Source organism: Arachis hypogaea, chromosome 5 (genome assembly GCF_003086295.3).
Source record: "Arachis hypogaea cultivar Tifrunner chromosome 5, arahy.Tifrunner.gnm2.J5K5, whole genome shotgun sequence".
Lineage (NCBI taxonomy): Eukaryota > Viridiplantae > Streptophyta > Magnoliopsida > Fabales > Fabaceae > Arachis > Arachis hypogaea.
Genome location: NC_092040.1, coordinates 13,040,053 through 13,063,247, shown reverse-complemented (window position 1 = coordinate 13,063,247; position 23,195 = coordinate 13,040,053). Strand labels below are relative to the sequence as shown.

At 35.1% G+C, this 23,195-nt stretch overlaps 1 protein-coding gene and 1 long non-coding RNA gene across 4 annotated transcripts; one reads left to right on the top strand and one right to left on the bottom strand.

Moving 5' to 3' along the window:
* Positions 1-2,799: 2,799 nt before the first annotated feature.
* LOC140172904 (uncharacterized) lies at positions 2,800-6,161 on the top strand. Of its 2 annotated transcripts, XM_025843263.2 has the most exons (5): positions 2,800-3,334; positions 3,501-3,600; positions 3,723-3,782; positions 5,627-5,691; positions 5,788-6,161. In XM_025843263.2, the coding sequence occupies exons 1-5, from the start codon at positions 3,075-3,077 to the stop codon at positions 5,927-5,929; spliced, it is 627 nt and encodes a 208-aa protein (XP_025699048.1). In that variant the 5' UTR covers positions 2,800-3,074; the 3' UTR covers positions 5,930-6,161. The 2 variants fall into 2 exon arrangements, with proteins under 2 accessions (XP_025699048.1, XP_025699049.1); XM_025843264.3 differs by lacking the exons at positions 5,627-5,691; positions 5,788-6,161 and adding an exon at positions 4,293-4,585 and having other exon boundaries at positions 2,875-3,334.
* Positions 6,162-16,450: 10,289 nt separating this feature from the next.
* On the bottom strand, positions 16,451-18,255 carry LOC112800853 (uncharacterized). 2 transcript variants are annotated; one of them, XR_011881812.1, is made up of 2 exons: positions 17,495-18,255; positions 16,451-17,016 (listed from the first exon to the last, which is right to left on the bottom strand). It is a non-coding gene; the product is annotated as an uncharacterized lncRNA (long non-coding RNA). The 2 variants fall into 2 exon arrangements; XR_003201534.3 differs by having other exon boundaries at positions 16,451-17,087; positions 17,495-18,250.
* Between the last annotated feature and the right edge of the window lie 4,940 nt (positions 18,256-23,195).

The window sequence follows — 23,195 nt, the reverse complement described above, 5'->3', positions numbered from 1 at the left end:
AAGGTGACAGAGGTTCTGATTTGCGAAGAAGAGTGGTGCGGCGAGGCTAGGTAGTGATTCGACAGTGTTCCGGTGGAGCCGAACAGCAAAGAAAATAAAGAAGAAGAAGACTGCGGTGACATTGGTGGACAAAGCGGCGCTATTGGACGGAGCGACAGCCAGAGATGGGAAGGAGCCAAGCGACATTCCTCCTCTACCATAAATGACCTTCAAAGTCCGAAAAATTGCTGCCATGGAAAAGGAAGACGCATGTCTGTCACTACTGCTGGTTGGCTAACTCCAAACGCAAAATCGATTCTATAGAAGAACCCGGTCTCCATGAAGGCGGCGTGATTCTCAGATGATGACATAGTCAAAGCACAAAATAGATGGCAGTTACAACAAGTTCATTATCTTTTATTTCAAATTATCCTCAAATTGTACGTAATAAAATAAAAAATTAAAATACAATTATATTTAAACAATTATTTGTATTATTTTTTTATTAATTTATTCAAAAAATAATTAAATTTTAAAGTTAATTGGTATAAAATATTACAGATATAAAATTAAAAAAAATTATTTGTATAAGAATGAGCCTAATAAATAATTAATATATAATTAAGAATATTTCTTTCTTTATCAACGAGTTATAATTCAAATGACATAGTTTTCGTCTAAGAGTTGGTAAAAAAATACTTATTTCTTTTATTAACTTTTTTTAAACATTAATTATTTATTTTACATGCAATATAGAAATAAATGAATATAATATTTATTGAGTAGATGTAAAAAAATTTTATTGTCATAGTGTTTGAACCAAATAAAAGAAAATATTATTTTAAAAAAACTAATAATATATTTTTAATAATATTCTTAATACAAAATAATAAATTTTAAATATTTTTTAAATAATATATATTAACTAAAATAATATAATTATCCAAAATAATATATTATAAATATAATAAAATAACATATTTCAATAAAAAAATTGTTAATAAAAAATTATATAAATATTTTTATATAAATTTTTGTTTTGCACAAAATAAAATTATTACATGTTTATTTGCTTTTTATGTTGTATATATGTTCTTTTTAATTAAATTTATATAATACAAATTTTTTTATCATTTTATTCATATTTAATGTTTTAATTTTGTTTCACACAAAATAAAATTATATATATATATATATATATAACACAAAATTTTTTATTATTGTCTTTATATTTAATATTATAATTTTATTTCACATAAAACAAAATTTATTTAAATTTTAATATTATATATATATATATATATATATATATATATATATATATATAACACAAAACAATTTTATCATTGTGTTTATATTTAATATTATAGTTTTATTTCACACAAAATAAAATTTATTTAAATTTTAATATATCTTTTTTTTCTGAATTTAGTACATAAATTTTGAACTTATTTTTTATGTATTATTTATTTTAATTCTAAAGTCCAATAACTTTTTTTTTTGTACAGACATATTATTTTTAATATTTATATACTATTTTTTTATTTTGAACTTCAGCTCAATCTCTGAGATTTACAAAAAAAATCTATAACTTATAAGCAGATTTGTTCTCATCCAGTGCACAGCAAACAGAGCGGTTGATTTAATGGCTAAGACTGCTGCTTTAAACAAGCAGGTGTATCTAGAGTGGTTACTGCCCCCTAATAATTTAGACATTATTATTAGAGAGGAGTGCTACTCTTTCTCTTAGTTCTTTTTTCTTTGTGTTATGTTCAGTCACCAAAAAATAGGTTGCCTTTTTAAATCTAGACCATTCAAATAAAATATAATAAATAAAGAGTTTATATTTAATAAATTCACAAGGTGTGCAGCACTCCATACTTAGCAAGGAGCGTTTAAGGACGAGCCATCATTAATAAATTAAATATAAATTATTAGATTGTTTATCACACATTTTTGTTTTTATTTTTTAATATTAGATTAATAATGGTGTTTTTTTGAATTATGATTAGTTATGATATTTTTTAAAATATGTGATGATTTAATCTAGGGAGTACAAATTGAACGTCCAATGGCCTTTTCAATTTGTGTTTAAAAATTTAAAAAAATTTAGAGTACACAATCAGCCAATCCGCTTTGTATACTCCAATTCTTTGTGTACCTCCTATAGTTTTAAAAAACACTAAAAATTACAATGTTAAAGTATATCACTCATCCTACTTCTATATCTAAATAACTTCTATATCTAAATTTTTTTAGGCTATTTATCAATCTAATTTAATGTTTCAAATTTTATGATATATTAAATAAACTCAAAAGATTTGAACTGATTTTAGACATATCTTTTTTTTATCTTATTTTTTAATTTTCATATAATAAAATCTAATAATTCATAAAAAATAGTATTTTTTTTTATTAGTACCATTATTTTTTATAACAATAAATTATATTAGTGCTAAATAATTTCTACAAAATCTTAACTGCACCTATAAAAATACCCATATATTTAAAGAATAATACTATATATTTAAATTTTTTTGTTAATCAAGTTTAACTAAATTAATCTTATATCAATAAAAATCAATTATAAATAACATTATTTTAAATATTATTTAACTTAGTTTAATTTAGTTAAATTTATTTCATAAAAAAATTTAAAAATAAATAACATTATTCATATTTAAATATAAAATCTCAACAAATCCTAAACAAAAGAAAAAAATAACTAAATATCTATAAAATAAATTTTTCATATATTTAAATATAGAATCCTAACAAATCTTAAATTAAAAGGAAAAAAAAGATAACTATCCATAAAATAGAAAAGAAGTTACAAAGGTGATCCAGCAAGTTGCCATTCCAACTATAAATACCTCTTCATCTCAAATTTTTCCCAACCCGTAACTTTTATATTATCTGCATAAAACCTCTAATAGGTCTGCCATCGTACAATCACGAATGCGTTTCCTTTTTTGGTTCTTACCGATTCAAAAATACCGATTACTCCTTCCCTTTTCTGCATTTTCTTATAATCAAAATCAAATCTTGGAAAAATTCATCTGCTTTCTTGGCCTCCTTCGTGTTTGATTAATTTTATGTCCTTGGATTCTGTTTCTTCTTTGTTTAAACAAAACAAGGTTGCTATATCCGATTTGGGATTAGGGCACATTCAGGGTTCGAAAATTCTTCTTCGCTCCAATTTCTTATTTTTGAGGAAATGGCTGCGGCTTGTAAGCGATTGGCTCAATTTTCGGGCTTTGGGTTCTCAAAATCTTTCACTTTCAACTAAAGTCTCAGATCATTTTCCCGGATGGCGAAATCAAATGTTCGGCGGTTCTGTGATGCATCCGCTATTGTAATTTAAGTTTACCTTCTTACCATTTTTTATTCTCTGTTTTCATGGTTTTTTGTTCACTTGTGTGTTTTCTAACTAATTGCAAATGTGTACTTTTAAGCTCGTTAGTGAGTGTTAATGAATGGATTGTTTTTGTCATTGGTTACGCTTTTGCTTTCTAAACTAGCGAACTTGAGGGGCAAGGAGTGCCCACAAAGCAGGCTCAGGCAATATCTGCCGGTATAACTGAAGTTTTGGAAGAAGTACAAGAATCATTAATGGAGAGGGTGAGGTCTTTTGATGTTTATATTGTTGGTTTGAGAACTTTACCAGTCTCTTGGAATCTAAAATACTAGTTTCGTGTACTAACATAAGTTTTTTGTTTCTTTTTCTTTTTGTCCCTTAAAAGACTGAAATGATTCAAGAGTCCAGCGAGTCGAAAATCAAAGCTGAAGTGCAGAGGTCACAGGTATATTACATACTAATGCAGTTGATATAAATAGGAATACTAATTGCAAAGCATCTGTTTTTTAGCTTTTGTTCTGGACAACAATAGCACATTCTAATACAATGACATGATTGTTAAGTTACCTCATTTAGGGGTGTCAAAAATCCCCAGCAGGCCGGGATCCTCGCGGGGACCGCCCCAAATGGGGCCCCGATGGTGGGGAATTTTCCCCGTGGGGATGGGGATGGGGAGCAAAATTTCCCCAAGACAGGCGCGGGGACCCGAGCGGGGATCCCCGCCCCATCCCCGATAATTCCCCGAATTGTTAAATTTATTTAAATACTCTTACTTTATTTCTAACATAGGGAGTATTTTAGTAATTTCACCCATTAAAAAATTTTAACCCTATATTCCCTTCTCACCTTTGTTGTTGCGCCCTATCTAACTCTCTATTCCCATCCAAACCCCAACTCTCCAGACTCCAGTCACTCACTCACTCTTCACTTTGTTCAAATTTCAAAACCCTCACAGCTAGCCACCGGCCACTTTTGCGCCATCACCCTAGCAGCTTCACCGCGTCGTTCTCTCTCCTCAGGCACGGCGTCCTTCTCCTCTCCACTTCTGCGTCTGCGTGTTTGCTTCCATTCTCGTCACTATATGTTAACATATTTGTCTCTATTATTTTAACAGAGAACATGGAGATGTTTGTTAGAAGTTTTATGCCGACAATGAAAGAATATTTGATGTTAAAGACTTTGTTTTATTGCTTTCTTTATAATGGAAGTTGCATTTTAAGATTTTATTTTATGGACTATGATTTGCTATGTTGTATTTCTGGACTTATAATCTTAGATAAGATATGTTTGTGTGTTTGTAATAATATTTTTTAGTTTGTTTTTTTATTTTTTTGATATTTTTTACTATAATTTTCATATGAATGTTAAATATAGGGAGATGGGGAATGGGGCCCCGCGGGGAACACGGGAAATGCGGGGAACGGGGATGGGGACAATTATCCCCCCATGACGAGGAATGGGGCGGGGACGGGGATTAATTCTGGGGGCGGGGACGGGGAGTAGGGAAGCATCCCCCGCCCCCGCCCCGCCCCATTGACATCCCTAACCTCATTGAATGATGTTGAAATTTCAGGCTAACATCCTAGTTTTTTGTATTTTCAAATGTAACTACGTTTCTAACGTTACTTTTATCCTGTTTGATATTGGGATAACTGAATATTGAGAGGGAATTATGCTAACTTTAATATCTAATATATGTCATTCTGTAAATTGCTTTTCTCTAGAATTTAAAATATGGTCTGTTGACTACATATTGGGATGGAATTTTTAAAAACTCCAATTGGTTAACCCATAGATTTGAAATCTTGTAATCAAACGAGAGCCAAATATTTCTGATAGAAATTGATGTGTCTGTTTCTTGTTGTGTGGTACCGTGTCTTCTGATACAGTGATACCGATTGTAATCATTCTCAATGTTCATCTTATTTAAATAACGACTGTAATATTCATGGGGCATGTCTCATATTCTCATTTAATCATGAGATGAGAGATTTGATTATATTGATATAGATTTATGTCTTTGCATCTTAAAGTAGATACATGGATGTAGGAAACATGAGTAATTCAAATGGCTACTGTTATTGAAACAATTTTTGTGGTGAAAAATTTGTATGTAAAATTGTATAAAGGGTGGCTCTAAACTATGGAAACTAGTTTGATCCCTCATATTTTTCTTTACACTTAATTTCTTGTTTGCTCTTGTAATTTTTTCCTCAATTTCTAGTTACACTGAGGTTGTTAATTTGCACTTGCTTTGTGCTGTTATATGATGGAAAATTTATAATGTAGATGCAGTTGCAACGTGAGATTGAGAAACTAAGGAATGATATGGAAAAGAGTAACAGCGAATTGAGGTCCATTTAAATTTAACTGACAATTGACCCACTAGTTTCTTTTGTAATTTTATCCTCTTTAAAGTGCAAACTTTCTGGATGTGGATTCTGATGCAGGTTGGCGAGGTTGGCGATACATAGAGATGAGATTGTTTTCAAAGCTCAGATATTAACAGCACAACGTGTTATTGGAGAATATTGCCTAGGAACTATTTTTACGGTGTGTGCCGTTGCTTTTCTCAGCCGGCTTTTTTCTTAGCCGAAAATAAATAGTCGTTGTAGTACAGTAGTTAGTTGAGGAGCAGGAGGGAGAAGCTCTCATTATACAAAAATAGTTTAGATGGCAGTTTTTTTTTTGCCCTGTTTTTGAAGGGCCATGGAAGATTGATGACCTTACTCGCATGTGTTCATTTGTGAATACAAATACAATGAATGACACAACCCCATGTCCCACTCCTATGCACAACAATGCCATCACTTTCAATTCCTAATTTCATTATCTACTAGTCGAATACGCTGCATTTGCCCGGAATCATATATTCTATTTCAATAAACAAGTTCAAAAAAATCTTTAATATTCACATCTAATAATGTCAAATTGAAATGCATTGGACATGCAACCTTGATAAATTTTTTTCCTTGTATAATATCGATTGATAAAAATATGAACACGATTAGTATTAATATCACTTAATAGAAAAGAGAATAATTACAAACATAAACTATGTTGCTTAAAGTAATTCTATTTTTTTTTGGATTATCGTTTGCAAGGTTTGTTTTTATTTATGTTTGGTAATTTATCTTTAAAATAGATTATAATAAACTAAATATTGTTTGAATTACATTATTCAAAATCACTTTTAGATAAAAAAAATATTACAGAAAATGACATGAATTTAAATAATTATTTTATGTTATTTTATAATTTTATTTTAAATATTTAAATAAATTTTAATATTTTTTAGTACTCTAATAGAATTAATAAAATTATAATATAAAATAAAAATATATTACATACAAAAAAATAAACAGAAGTTTATAAAAAAAATATGCATAAGAGAGTATTAGAAAAAAAATATTATAAAGAAAATAATAAATATATAAATATTGAAGAACATATTTGGTACATAGAGCATAAATTTCAATCCAACATAAAAAGTTAAACGAAAAAGTTAGAATTTATAACTTTTGCTAAAGGTGGATTGAAGATAGAAATGAAGCGTTTAAAGAACTCAAACGCGCTTCTCTCTTTTCCAACGCAAATCTAAACACACCCATAATTGTTATAATATCATAAATATATAGGTATTTTAAAAATTTTATTTTTGTTAGGTTTGTCAAAATAAAATGCCTTTTTACAGAATTTTCAATCAAATAGAAAAAGTCATGTCAATCTCAATTTTAATAGATTCAAGTAGTTCACAAGTGAGTGTTAATTTTTCATCCTTAAATGTGAGAGAACATAAAAAACATCAAATCTAAATCAAACACTACAGGCATGAAGCAATAAGAAAAAAATAGTAAAAATAGAAAATAATAATTATGAATTACCCTAACATTACGAAAATTCTCTTATAATGCGCATATGTTCACAACCAAAAAGACTTATTGATACCAGTGCAGCATATATATAGTTAACAAAACCAAGTTATATAACTATACTGAAGGTTATTTACGTTTCAACGGCTTATTATCTACAACAATTTCTTTTCGTTAAAAGGATAAAAGTACATATTCTTTTTACTGTTTTAGAGCTAGAAAGTATAAAGTTGTAATAAAAAAGAAAAAAGTGTACATTTCTACCAGAAAGATGAAAGTAGAAAGTATATATCTGATATAAAAAAGGTATATATATATATATATATGTGTGTGTTGTGTGTGTGTTGTTAGTGATACGTCATCTTTATCCTCGGCTGCCCGATAAGTTCGGCACGTGAGCAGATAATCTCGGCCTCACCCATTTGAAAAATAAGAAACGTGCTCAATAAACCTAATCACCAAAACAGAATATGATAACCGACCTACAAACTAGGACTTATCCACAGTAAACGGGTAAAACAACTCCTATAAAGCCGAACTAATATTCTCGGCTAAAGATCAAGTTCTGTTCTCAGCTTTCATGTTCTTTCTATAACTCTCACTCAATATTATCACTAACTTGAGTGTCAGAGTATCTTTTGCAGGTAGTCCCACCGCGGTGTTTGGTCCTGGCCGACGTATAGCTCTTCCTCTCTACTGACGAATTACTCGGAAGTGCTTAAACTCGGCCACCTCATTACTCGGACGAATCACTTGGCGCCCACCGTGAGGCCGGAATACATCTAACCCCACTTTTTCCTTTGTTCAATCCTCTACTCTATTTTACAAGATTCCCAATCCTCGAACATGGCTGACAAGGAAAGTCCACAACTCACACAGGCTGAGCTCCTCGCCCAAATTGCCGAACTTCAGGCAGAAGTACGGAGAATAGCCAAGCTGTCTACGCAGAACAATGGAGAGAGCTCCAAAAGCTCGGCTCAAGGCAACACGGATCCCTTAAACATCACTCCGCCAAAGGAGAAGCTTACCCTCGACAACCCCTTCTCTGAGGAGATCACAAAGTACCAGATGCCAAAAAACTTTGCACTGCCCTCCGCGCTTGAACCATACAAGGGATTTGGAGATCCCAGAGCCCACGTGAAGAAGTTCCAATCCATGATGTTCTTCAACGGTGCTAACAATGAGCCCGTCCTATGCAGAGCATTCCTTACTTACCTCGACGGCGCTGCATTGCTCTGGTTTTCTAAGCTGTCTGCAGGTTCGATTTCCTCCTTTGAAGATCTAGCCAGATCATTCATTAACTACTTTGCAGCGTCGAGAACATACGTACATGGATCAGATTATCTCGACACCATCAAGCAAGGACAGCACGAGAGCTTGAAGGACTACATGACAAGGTTCGCTGAGGCCACTATGGAGATCCAAGACCTGGATCCGGTTGTCCACTTGCACGCTCTCAAAGCTGGCCTCAGACCTGGAAAATTCCGAGAAACTATTGTGATAACAAAACCAAAAATACTGGAAGAATTCCGAGAAAGAGCCGCAGGACAAATGAAAATTGAGGAGCTCCGCGAGGCCCAAAAGACGGATAAGCAGCCACATCGAAGAGATGAGGAAAAAGCTCTCAGATCACCAGGCAAAAGGGACACAAAGAAACCTTTCAAGCCCGCACCAAAATACAATACATACACCAGATTCAACACCAGAAGAGAAAATATCATCAAAGAAATTCTGAATGCCAAAATCGTGAAGCCACCAACTCGAGCAGGAAACTACCGAGACCAAAGGTTCATGGATAGAAACAAGCATTGCGCCTTCCACCAGAAGTTCGGTCATACCACTAACGACTGTATCGTGGCAAAAGACTTGCTCGAAAGGCTGGCACGCCAAGGGCTCTTAGACAAATATGTCGAAGGTCGGAAAACCAGAGGGACAAGCTCGGACAAAAACGAGCATAAACGAGCAATGACAGATAAGAACAAAAAAGAACAAAGAACTCCCGACCCGCCAAGAGGAATCATCAACCACATATTAGGAGGATATGCAGGTGGAGGCGAAACAAGCTCGGCCAGGAAGCGGAGCTATAGGGCAATGCTGGCAATCGAAAGAGACATCTCAGCCATAAAGCAGCAAGCCAGAAAACAGTACATAGAGCGAAGACACAACAAAAGAGTAGTTCATAGGTCTTTCAACAAAGGAGACCTCGCACTCAGACGAACAAAAGAAGCTCGGAAACCTCTAGTACATGGCAAATTTGCAGCAAATTGGGAGGGACCTTTCCGAGTTCTCCACAATCTCGGAAAGGGGGCTTACAAGCTAGAAACCCTTAAAGGAGATCAACTCCCGGGAACATGGAATGTCTCCTCACTAAGGGAATACCAATCATGACACATGCTATAAATACGCGAATGATGGTATTCTTTTTCCCCTTCGAAGGTTTTTTCCTAAAACACATGGGTTTTACTCAGAGAGGGTTTTAACGAGGCCGGATGCCACAAATCTTTATACAAATGTATCTTATATTACAAACAAAGCATTTTTTATCATGGCAGTTAGCATACATTTCAGTTAACAACATTCAAAATTATCCGAGCTTCATACTCGGAACCCAAGATACACATGCCGAGCATAATTCTCGGAAAAATTCAAACTACAAAAGCAAGTCAAAGTTTTTCATAACGGCTTAAACTGCCCTATCACTTGTAACAGGGCTCTCACCCTCCTTATTGATAAATCTCATAAATCACAAATTGGTCATCGACGACCACTATTATTGCATAACTACCATTGCTATCGTAACTTTGCCAAATAACATATCTTATAATCAAAAGGACTAAACAGTCACAACAAAGCCGAGCTTTATACTCGGAAACCAAAAGATCAGGACCAAGAATAACACTCAAAATTGTCCAAAAGAACCAAACCAGTTAGACACAAGTCTAAAAAATAAAGCACCAAATACAAAGCATACAAAATAGAAGCATAAACTAAAGGCCTAATCTGCCTTATCACTAATGCTGGAACTACCACTCTCCTTATCAGCAGCTTCGTCGTCCACGAGCTCCCCATCAATTACCACCTTCAAAATATCAAGCTTTGAAGCATCCATTTCCGGAAATAAAACCTTAACCTGAAAAGCAGCACGTTCGAACCCTTGAGCGAAGGCTTCATCATTTCACCTTCCAATTCCTTCACACGAGCAGAAAGCTGACCATTTTCTGCCTCCAAAGTCTTCACTCGCGAAGAGGTGGTCATATGAACATGTTTCTCCTCGTCAAGTTCTAGTTGCACTTGCTCCATGGAGGAAGATAACTCAGAAAACCTTTTCTCTTTCTCTTTGATAAAACCAGACAGCTCTTCAAGATTTGAAGCCTCCTTCTCTTCTCAACCCAAAGCAAGCTCTTGTGTTCTACCAATGGCAACAATTCGAGCACCAATTACCTACGAAGAAAAAACATCATTAACAGCACCACAGCAGAATACACATAACATTAACATCAATCAAACGAATATACCTGAAGGAATCTACTAACACCAGCTTGACCAACCTCATTGATCATTTTTATATCATCCGAAAAACAACAAAGCTCATCAGCCATTGTACCAAAAGGATAAAGCTTCGCCCACAATGACCTCCCATGCTCGTTCTCATCATACCCATGAAGCCTCTCCTGCGACTCGTAAGCAGACTCAACCACTTGGAGAATCATAGAGGAGTCGCCTTTACCTTCCAACACCTCGGTGGCATTATCCTTCGCCTGACCTCTCTTACACTTGGACTTCTGAACAGGCCCATACTGAACAGCGGCAGGACCTTTCCCCACATTAGAAGAGACTTTTTTTCATTCTTCTTGCGTTGGTTGAAGAAAGACTTCAAACCCGCAGTGGTAATAGTAGGAGCCTTTTCGGCTGCAAAACAAAAACAATCAAGGTCAGAAAGAATATTTCATAACAAGAAGGAAGGAAATGCGATAAGAACAAGTTACCTATATGATCATACACAACCTGCCTATTAGTATCCCACTTCAACATCTCAGCAACGGACAACAAACCCTTCGGACCCAATGACTTAAATAAGAAGTCCATCATAACATCATCATCAGAAAGCCTATCATCTACGTCTAACGCTTGATAGGGCTCAGGACACCAGGACAAGGGAAATTTCGTGACTAAATGTTCATTCAGATAAAAAGGAAACTCCTCGGGTACACTTCTAACTTTAACAAACATAGATTTAAAATCCTAAAACGAGGATTTATAAAGACCAAAAATAGCTCGACGCGGGTAGCTGCTAAGGTTCACCCACAAACCACGACCCACCCCTTTAGCCTGAAACAACGAGAAGAAAAGCCTAAGAGACGGCGGCTGACCTAATAACTCCATCAATATCTCAAAGGCCCGAACAAAACCCCAAAAATTAGGGTGAAGTTGGGTTGGGGCACAGTTCAACCAATACAAAACACCACATTCAAACTCGGTAAAAGGCAGTTTGACTCCCAACTCAGTAAATAGACAGCTATACATGTAAAAGAAGGACCAATCCTTCAACTGATCATAGACCTGGCCCTCTTTACCACATGGCAACAACTCTATCTTAATATTACTACCCTCCCTGACCCACAGATCCGACCCCAACAACCCGACTGACTCGCCATCATCAAACTGCGACGCATGTTCCTTCACCCTGGTATCTATCCAACCACATGCATCACCCCCATCATAGTTCTCCATCACAGGCAAAGAAAGAATAAAACACAAAGAAGAAGAAAACGAAACTCAACACTAACCTTTGTTAGCCATTCTCAGACAGGAAATGAAACCAAATTTCTTTTTCTTTTTCTCTAGGAAACACCAACAAAATCTAAAGCAAAAATAAAAATAAGTGTGATAAAAAGTAACCTTGGCAAACGGTTACAAAACCTTTTGTATTCAATGGTCATTGAAAAAAGAGAGCATTAAATGACTCCAAAATCCAACGGAGGGGGTACCTGGGAAAGCGGGCACGCTTCACGTCAATCATGTCAACTGGCGTGAAAGACAAAGCAAAAACGTTTTAAAACCCATTCAGGACAAAACCGAACTTGGGGGCTGTAAGGAATGTACACAACAAAGCGACCGAGGATTACGACATCACTAGTTCGAAAGCTCGCCTTAGTCCTGTCCAAACCAAGACAAGCTTGGGGGCTATGATACGTCACCCTTATCCTCGACCGCCTGATAAGCTCGGCACGTGAGCAGATAATCTCGGCCTCACCCATTTGAAAAATAAGGAACGTGCTCAACAAACCTAATCACCAAAACAGAATATGATAACTGACCTACAAATTAGGACTTATCCACAGTAAACAGGTAAAACAACTCCTATAAAGCCGAACTAATATTCTCGGCTAAAGATCAAGTTCTGTTCTCAGCTTTCATGTTCTTTCTATAACTCTCACTCAATATTATCACTAACTTGAGCGTCGGAGTATCTTTTGCAGGTATTTCCGCAGCAGTGTTTGGTCCTGGCCGACGTATAGCTCTTCCCCTATGCTAACGAATTACTTAGAAATGCTTAAGCTCGGCTACCTCATTACTCGGACAAATCAGTTAGTAAAATGCTAAGTAGGACGAAACGTTGTTGCACAGTTTTTATTTTGTTCTTTTCTTTGAGATTAAAACAAGCATACCGCAAAAAGGATAACTTGAATATATTCCTAAGCTAATCAACAAGGTCGAAATCTATATGCCTAAGCCTTCTATCATCCAAGGCAAGCTAAGGTACTAGAACTGGCACCACTGGCAGCAGAAACATCGCATTGGTAGCAACTTGTGAAAATTAAAGTTCACAAGCACCGACGAGCTCCCTCCGATCGAGTAGAGGAATGTTGGATTGAGATGAGATGAGTTAACTTCTTTATTTTTTTTGGTTTTGAGTTTAAATTCTTTTCATATTATGGGCTATGTACCCATTGACCCATCATTGATGGGCTCTTCTTAAAGAATAGCCTTTCTCTTTTCCTATGCGTCCTTATGATTTTTATGGTCCTAGTTTTCCAATTCCCCTCTGTCCCTGTCCAAAAATTGAAAACTTCCCTTCTGTACAAAAAAAATATCTGGTTTTTTTTTATTGTTTTCATATCATTGTTCTAATTAAATTCTAATCAAGTTTATACGATGATTTCTTTTCCTTTCTCATATAAACCTATATAATCTCATGTATTCTACAAATGATATAACATAATATAAAATGTCAGACATGTAAAAATTTGCGTTGAATGCTCTCCAGTTAATTAGAAGTGAGAATAGATCTTATATATAAAACTTCTTTTTGTTTAAACTAGTAATACGTATATGTTAACACTCATTCCTAATTAATGGCAAATACTATCATCAATGATAGGGGTGCACAGACCCGGTCCGGCCCGAAAGCCTGGCCCGGTCCCGAACACTTTAGGGGCTAATTTGGTATGATTTCATCGGGTTTAGGGTCAGGTAAGGGTCTCAAAAATAGACCCGGTCATTATTTCGGGTCGGGTCCGGGTCATAGCTCGGGTCACCCGAAGTCGGCCCGGTGACCCGGTCATCATACACAATTAATATTTTGTGTTATTAGTGATGGATCATTACTATTCTTATGTGGAATTTAAGTGTGTAAACCTTAATATTTTGTGTTATTAGTCATTATAAGACTATAAGTTAATGTTTTATATTTAGAATGCATAAGACTTTAGACTAATGCATAATATTGTGTTATTTGTATTGATTTAAATATTTAGTATTATTAGACAATATTAGTATTAATTGTGATTTTGCTTTAGTATTGATTGTAGTTATGCTTTAATTTTAAAGAAGGGTTGGTTCTTGTTATATTTTTCTAAGTGAATTTTACTATGTTAAATAATGGTTGGAGTCTTGGAAATTTGGATATTTTTACATGTTAGCTTACAAGAAGGTATCAACGTAATGTAATGTTAACCGCCCGGTTTCACCCGGTATAATTGTGGCCCAAAAGTGTATTGGTTTCATCAGGTCTAGGGTCGGTTCGGGTCTAATAAATAGACCCGGTGTATATTTCGGGTCGGGTCTGGGTCCCATCAAACCCGACTTTCACCCGACCCATGTGCACCCTTAATCAATGATATAATCTAAAGTTCTAGACTAACCTAAAAATTAAGTACTTGTTTGGGTACTTTTAAATTAATAAAAAAATTTAATAAAAAAAGATTTATTTTTTTAATTTTTAATGTGTTTGCCAAATTTTTAATAGTAAAAGTAAAAGTACTAGAAAAAAAAGTATTTTTTTAGAAACTATAATTTACATTTTTTTTAAAGAAAAATTTTTTAAAAAAATATTTTTCACATAATAAATGAATAAAAAATACTTTTATATTATTTTATTCAAATATAAAGCTTGTTTGGATGCTATTTAAAAAAAATTAATGATTTTTTTAAAAGATTTTTTACAAAAGTAAAAGTAATTTTATGTTTGGATATCTCATGTAAAAATATTTTTTTTGTCTATCAATTATGTTTGGGTAAAATAAGTTTAAAATATTTTTTTGTTAATTTATTACGTGAAAAACATCTTTTTTTTTTACGAAAAAAAGTAAATTGTAGTTTCTCAAAAAGGTTTTTTTTTTTTACTTTTCTACTGCTTTTATTATTAGAAATTTGTCAAATACACTAAAAAATAAAAAAAGATATTTTTATTGAAAAATATATTTTTTTAATCAATTTAATGGCACTCAAATAAATACATAATTGATAAATAAAAAAATCTTTTTATATGAAATATCCATATATAAAATTATTTTTCAAGCATGGAGCGTCGCTCAGAGTAACCGGAAAGTGAGTGGTGTGATTCAAGTTGTATTTCTTGTGGGAATTTTCACCACCATATTAATGACAGGACATATTTCAGATTATGTTGAAATTCCATGCCATTTGAGTTTTGGCATAGTTTCATTGATCTTGGCTCTCTTGTTCCTAAAACTATATTGCCTTGGTTATTTGTGTAGCATCAAATTTGAGGATGTCAGTAATGTAGCATTATTTTTGGATTAATAAAAATTAATGTATGATTAGCATTTTGTATATGTTTTAAAATCTCGCCACCGCCAATGATGGTAGCAAATTATCGTTCGTTAACATATTTTAAGTTTCCTACAGGTTGCAGGAATACACATTAGAGACAGCAATAGCAACCATCATTGATGGTAGTGATTTCTTGAAAATTAATACTGAACATCTGAGGGATCTTATCTTCAAAGTTTGTTCTATCTACCAATTCATTGGTGAGCTTCAAATCCGATCCAAGAAATGTTGATTGGATGATCTCAATCTTTATCATCAGTCACTGCTGCTTCTAAGACAGTTTCAGGCCAACCATCTCAACAATCCAGTAGGATAATTTTCTGGCACAAACTGTCATACTACACTAATTTAAATGTAATTTTTTTCTCTCTCCAAAATTAAAATGGATGTAAAGTTACTCCTTGAAATATAAGAGCCTTTCTATGTGACTTTAAGAGAATGCCATGTTCATAAACATTATATATTCTGCAGTGCTCATCATGTGAACAGAAATTTTCACAAGATTCATCACTTTTGATTACTCAATAGCACTTGCTGCACATCAGATCAAAGGGTGTCTTAACTTTTAAATAGAAAAAAAATGAAAAGATCTAGTTATCAACAGAGTTAATTAATATTTTTTTAAATATCAATTAGAAATAATTATAACCAATCTCAATCTTTATTTAAATATTCCATTTCTATTCCAATACTAAAATTCCTATTTTCATGGCTGGATCTTGTTGGAAAGTTTCATTAACGGTCACTTTTGGATACTCTTACTTTTACCAAATACGGTAGCATATATACATTATTCTCTTTTGAAGACAAGGCAAAGAAATGCATGGGTGTCCCGTAGAGTGCAACAATTTTTGGTCCCAAAACCTCACATAAATTTTTGGTCCCAAAACCTCACATAAAGGAATCTTTGTATTACATAAACCTCTTGAACCTTTGCAAAACCACCAATTGCATAAAACAGACGCATGCCCAGATTGTTGTTAATGGTCACTAGTATCAATTTCATACTGGAATCATGTCATTTAATGAATTGTCACAATGTTTTGTAAATATTATGCAACTAAATAATCTGAAAACTAGTATCAAATAACATAAGTTGCAACAAGCAATTAACTGTCTCAACTTAACACTATTAAAATTAGATACCACAAACTAGGGCATACGAAAAACAAATAAACTATGATTAGTTGAGTTTATTGAGTTGAAAAAAATGCTCACTATTGTTGGCTTTTAACCGCACAATATTCAGTAACTCAAATTTCTGTTGGATGATGCTCTGATACACTTAAATTACATATGTGTGATGGAATGATATCTAATTTATGAGGCACCAAGTATCAACACATCAACTGAGAAGCCTTGTTCATATCAAACTTGTACACCAAAACTCCATAAGCTCACAAAAAAGTTTTCATTAAAAAAAATAAGTGAATAGGAATAATATTTGGTGTATAAAATAGTGAACAGGAATAATATTTGGTGAAGATTGATCCTCTTGAACTCTTCTATTCATAACTTGATAAAACAATTTGTATCACTCCACTTGTTTTCATAGAAAAATTGAAGTCCACCAACTTGGTCTTGTAGGAGAAGAGGAAGCTAGAATCCCAATGACCACTTGTTCCCAGAGTGAGTGTTCAGGCTCAGGACAAGGAGGGTAATAATGATTAAGCATGAAAAGCCTTTCTGCACAATCTATGTCCTTAAGGTAATTGGGATTAAGGCCTAATGCTTCAGAAAGCAATTCAAATAGAATTAGTCCCAATTTCTTAACATACTCTACGTACTTAATTATTATGTCTCTGCAAGGAAATTAGATTTTACAATCATGAATAGCTAGAAAACACAAAATTCTAATCAGATTATGGAGCAATTATTTCAATTAAGTTGTGGTCCAGATGATTAGCACCTGAACCTGAGAAAATGTAAAATAGAGAAATCATAAATCATATACCTTAAAAAATGCCACATTGCTATTCACAGTTAATTCAAGAAGACCATTACAAAACAATGACATAAATTCAGATGAGTGTTCAATATTTAAGATTGCTTGATGCCCTGTATCCGGATACCAAACAACAATGTGAAGAAACTTTCATCTACTAAGACAGATCATGAATAAGACTATATAGTTCATAACTAAGGCTGAAATTTTTCTTTAATATTGTCACATTGCTCAATTGCTGCTCTGTGTTTGTAATCAGTATACCTTTTGCAGTGCAATGCTCTGACTGACTTTCTCAACCTTGTCCTCCAGTTCCTCAATTTTGGACTGCAGTTCCCTTTCCTTCTCCAGAAAAGAGGAAGTTGACGCTTCCAATGTAGTTTCCTTTAACTAGGAGCTTATCAAGAGCCATGGCTGAAACTAACTTCAATTCCAAAAGTAATCCACTTTCCTCCATTGGAAACAATAATCATCGCCGACAAGCCATTAGCAGAGAAAAGCAAACGAAGAAACTCTGAATGATGATAAAAGAGAATATTAAAAGGAAAAAGTTTACCACTTCAATTGAGTTAAAAAGGGGCACCGTATAAGATGGGTGCACAAGCCAAACCCTAAACCCAATCCAAAAAGCGAAGTGAAGTGAAGTGCAGCAGAATAAATTGAGAATCCTTTTGATAATTGCGTCAAGATAGTAGAAGAGCAGGGAGAATCATGGCGCCGAGGAGGATCTCGGAAGAACTGAAGAGGCTTATGCAACCATAGAGATTCTTGGAAGAGACAACCTTGAGAGGCAATCCATAATGAATTTGGTTTCTGTGAACAGTTTCAAGGGAGTCATCATTGTAGCCGGTGATGCCCTCATCAACAGTGAGCAGGAAGAGATGGAGTCCATAGTCATTATGCATCCACAAAAAAAGAGGAAGAAGGTTCCTGGTGAGGAAGAGGGTAGAGGAAGAAGCGGAGGGTCATCGTGAAGAGGAAGAAGCCAAGGAAGCAAGCAGCTGAAATGAGGGGCTTGGTTCTCAAATTTATGCGGGCCAATTTTAAAATATCAAAAGATTTAGTATCTTTTACAGTAATTTTTAATAAATTATTAATAAATTAAATATAAATATTAAATTGTTTATTGCATATTTTTGTTTTTATTTTTTAATATTGAATTAATAATGGTATTTTTTTGAATTATGATCTGCTATGATATTTGTTCATACCCTAACTCAATATTAAGGTCTAGGACTAAATAAGATAAAGAGGCTCAATCCATAAATTGACTTTCCCTCACAACCGACCTCTGTTCAAGAGGTCGGACTCGACGTAAGCTCCACCACAAGGAAGTTGGGAACGAGGTTAGCTGGCAGATAATACTTATTCAAATAGGTAATTGCCCCTAGAATCTCTCAACCCACTTCCAAGAGTCGTATCTCAACTTTCCTAAGATAAAGGGACGGTTATCATCCTTAAAAGGAGGTGGTTATGGGTTTACCACTATAAATACACCGACACTCCTCATGTATCTCTAAGTTCCCATACTCTCTAAACTTGCTTAGACTCTTGCTGATTTAGGCATCGGAGTGTCTTTGCAGGTACCGCCCCCCATTCTTACACATGTACACAAGTCGGACGGAGGCCCCTAGACGGAAACCAGGACAAAAGGCCTCCCCCCTCAAATGATCGGGCCAACCTTACAAGTCCAACCCACTAATCTCCGGTTACATATCGTAACATTGGCACCGTTGCCGGGGAACCGAGAGATCGACCTTCGATGGCGGACAATTCACCTGAAGATGGCCACGTAACGACCGATTCAGAATAAGAAAATCTGAATACCGAAAATAATGACGCGGACATGACCCTTCAACAAGAAGCGAACGACCAGCACAAAGAAGGTACCTCTGGGTTAAAAAACCCAAAGGTACCTCTTTGGAGGGGCGCGAATCAGGAAAAGAAAGACCACCTCATGTAGCCGAGCTAATGGAATTGGTCCATGGTGTGGAAATTTACAATCACAAACTAACCGGCAAGTGCACTGGGTCGTACCAAGTAATACCTCAGGTGAGTGAGGGTCGATTCTACGAGGATTGATGGATCAAGCAACAATGGTTGAGTGATTGGCTTAGTCAGACAAACAGAAAAGAGTGTTTTGGTATTCAAAGAGCATTAAACACAGGCAAATAAAGAGTTTGAAGAGGCAAGTGAATAAGTTGGGAATAAAATATTGGAGAAACAGTTAAGGCTTTAGAGTTATCTATTTTCCGAATTGACTTTTCTTATTAACTATTTTAATCATGCAAGATTTAATTCATGGCTAACTATATGTGACTAGACCCTAATTCCTTAGACCTTCCTAGTCTTCTCTAATCAATTGCCAATTCCTTGGTTAATTAATTCCAATTAGAGGGTGATGATCAAATTCCAGTTTATATGCCACAAAAATTCTAATTACCCAAAAATAAGAGGATTATATGTCAAGTATCCCATTAAATACAAATAATTAAAATTTAGGAGAAATTATTTTCAAACTGTTGTTCAAGTAAAGAGCTTTTCCAAGTTATATAAGAACTCAATTAGAACATGGGTCATACTTCCGTTCCACCCAAATTCATAAAATAAAGAACGAAAATAATTCTTGAAATATAAATCAAAACATAAATTAAAATAGAAAAATAATAATATCAATTCATACAATAGATAGAGCTCCTAACCTTAATAATGGATATTTAATTGCTCATGGTTCAGAGAAAAAATAAGGATTCAGGTAAATTGTATTGAGGTGGAATTAAAAGTTTTCCAGTTAACTAATGGAATCTCCCTTTTATATTTAATCCTAATAAATTTAAATCCTAATTTTTTTAAAACTAAATAATATATTTTCCTATTTTAAAATAAAATTAAATTTAAATCAGAATTAATTATGACAATCAACAAGTCTTCAATTGATGGATGGGGACCACTTGATTTCTTCACTCCGCAGCCTCCAATCTGTGCTTTCTGGGCTGAAAACTGGGTCAAAAGCAGCCCAGAAATTGCCTTCAACATTTTTTGCATTTTCTGCACGTGGCGCATGTCACGCGTACGCGTGTCGATGGTCTTTTTTGCATGTCACGCGTACGCGTCAAGTACGCGCACGCGTACGCGTCAAGTACGCGCACGCGTACGCGTCAAGTACGCGCACGCGTCGCCGTACAAATCTTCAATTCACACGTACGCGTCAGCCACGTGCACGCGTCGCTCCTCACTGGTTTTCTCCTTTAATTTTTTGTGCTGTAAAAACTCCATCAAATCCAGGTGAATGCTACTTAAAATAAACAGAATTGCACAAGACTCAAAGTAGCATCCATAGTGGCTAAAAGATAATTAATTCTTGATTAAACTCAACAATTTAAGTGCAAATTTACTAGGAAAATATAAGAAAGATGCTCACGCATCACAACACCAAACTTGAATTGTTGCTTGTCCTCAAGCAACCAGAACTAATATAGATTTAGGATGTGAATTTGCATGAAAATGAGAGTTCGATTAAGCTCATGTCTCTTCTTATAGTGGGGTTTGTAACTGTAATCTTGAATAGGTTTGGCATCTCACTCTCCTTTGAATCAGAAGGATGTCATTGTCATTCAGAATTAGAATCCGGATAATATTATGAATTCTCTGATCTTTATGTTTCAGTTTAATCCTTGAACACAGCAAACTTTACTTTAATTTATTTTTCTTTAGTGCTTTGCACCTTGAGCCTAGTCGTGACTTTAAATGTTTTGTCTCAAGTATTACTTGACACAGAAACACCACAAGCACTTAACTGGGAGACTCTCTTTGAGTTCTGATTTTTCTTTCAGTTACTCCCAGACAGTGGTGCTCAAAGCCTTTGGCATACTCTGTTAAACGCACTTGGTCTCGACTCTAAGTGTTATGTCTCAAGGATTACTTGACACATTCACACCACAAGCATGTGACTAGGGAAACAACTCTTTGAGCTTTTAATCATATCTGACCTCCCTAGTCATTGATGCTCAGAGCCTTGGACCTTGCTTTTATTATTATATAAATTTTTTTGCTGATTCTTTTGCTTCAAGGATTAAATTTTTGTTTATTTCAGAGATGTCATAATAATTCTCTAAATTCCTGTTCCTTATACATCAACATCCTTTGATTCAAATTCAAATATGCACTGTTCATGTCATGCATTCAAAATCACAGAAAATACCACCACATTTAAGTAAATGAGACTACTCTTAAAATTAAACTCAATTTCTCATGCAATACATCACTTAAATTGTTTTCTTTTTAGATTCAAGCTTAGTGAATGGTACATGAGACAATTTATTATAATTAAATCTAAATCTAAGAACTAATCGAATGAAACTAAATCTAAGAACTGAAAGTACTAAAGATCATGCAGGCAATCAAAGCAACAGAAAACAGAGGACAACAAAATAGGAATGGAAGAGAAATAGAATGAAAGGAACTCAACCACCTCAGTTATGCTGGTGGCCATCTCATTCCTCCATGAAGAATGTTCATCTCCCTTTTGTGCTAAACAGAAAAGCCATAAGCGGAGCGTCAACACCAAACTTAAAGGTTTGCTTGTCCTCAAACAAAGAAGAACAGAAAACAGATAGGGAAAGCAAATTAAATAGTATGATAAAAGAATAATAACAGGATAAAAGAACAAGAGAGAATTAGGATTTGGGAGAGAGAGAGAGAATGAAAACCACAAACTGGACGGCGTACTAGTGGAGGTGTGCGGCGCTGGCGACGCGTACGTGTGGGTCGCCCAAATTTGATAATGACGCGTACGCGTGCCCTTGGTTTGTGCGAATCGTGCGAAGGCAGCAGTGCGCACGCACAACTCTCTGTTCGCGTGGCCTGGGAACCAAAATTTTCATATGACGCGTTTGCGTCATGCACACGCACGCGTGGATGGCCATTTGTGCAAAAGACGCGCACGCATCATGGACGCGTACGCGTCAACAAGTTTATGCCTCTAGCACACTTCCAGCCCCAAGCCATCACAACACTCTGCACAAACACTCATTGATGCTGATTTTCAGGGTCACGCGTACACGTCAGGGACACGCACGCATGTGAGGCTAAAAGCGCAAGCGACGCACACTCGTGAGGTATGCGTACGCGTGGGCTTGGTTGTGCGCAAAACACAGTTCCAGCACCACTCCTGCTCAACTCTCTGTTCACTTTTATGTTGTCACGTACACACATATGACGTGTACGCGTCAGCGACGCTTGCGCGTCGTGTGCTCGTTTTTTTTTTTTTTGCACTATTCAGTTCCTGTTCTAAAATGGCTGCATGATCAAAACACACGTAAAACGAAAGGAAAACAGTAGAAACTCAATAAAAAATCAAATAAATAAGAAAACTACTACTACAAAAATAGCTAAGGATACGAAATTATCGGGTTGCCTCCCGACAAGTGCTTCTTTACCGTCACTAGCTTGATGGTCAGCTCCTCTAAGGAGGAGGATCATAGGGGCTCAACTCTTCACCCCTTACTTTGAACTTCTTTCCTGTGTCTCTATAGAGTAGCTCAATATGCTCCATAGAAAGGATTCTGTTTACTGTATAAATCCATGCTGGATTTTTAGTCAACACCACTTTCATTCCAGGGGAGAAACCTTCACTGAGGATCTTCTTGTTTATCTATCCTCTGGGTATTTTCTTTTTAAGACCCTCTCCCTTGGTGGATGATGCATTCCCAACACCAAACTTAGGTTTGATGTTAGAAAAAATTTTATTGATTGTTACCACGGCCACCAAGGGCGTTTGGAGCAGCTGGAACAGGAGTTAGAACGACAACGAGAGGCGGAGAGGAACTTAAGGAATGAGATAGAGCGACGAAAAGGCTTAGAAGAAAAAATCTTGAAGTTAGAGCCTTCCCTCAAAAGTCGGAGCTCTCGCAATGACCGAGAAGATTCGCCCTTGGGAGGAGAGGATCCGTTCAGTGAGGACATA

What these genes read in the sequence shown, in the direction of transcription:
- LOC140172904 (XM_025843263.2), top strand. Translation starts at nt 3,075, where the DNA reads ATGTCCTTGGATTCTGTTTCTTCTTTGTTTAAACAAAACAAGGTTGCT. An exon ending in TCTGTGATGCATCCGCTATT is followed by an intron (nt 3,335 to 3,500) that starts GTAATTTAAGTT and finishes TTTCTAAACTAG; the next exon opens with CGAACTTGAGGGGCAAGGAG. An exon ending in AAGAATCATTAATGGAGAGG is followed by an intron (nt 3,601 to 3,722) that starts GTGAGGTCTTTT and finishes GTCCCTTAAAAG; the next exon opens with ACTGAAATGATTCAAGAGTC.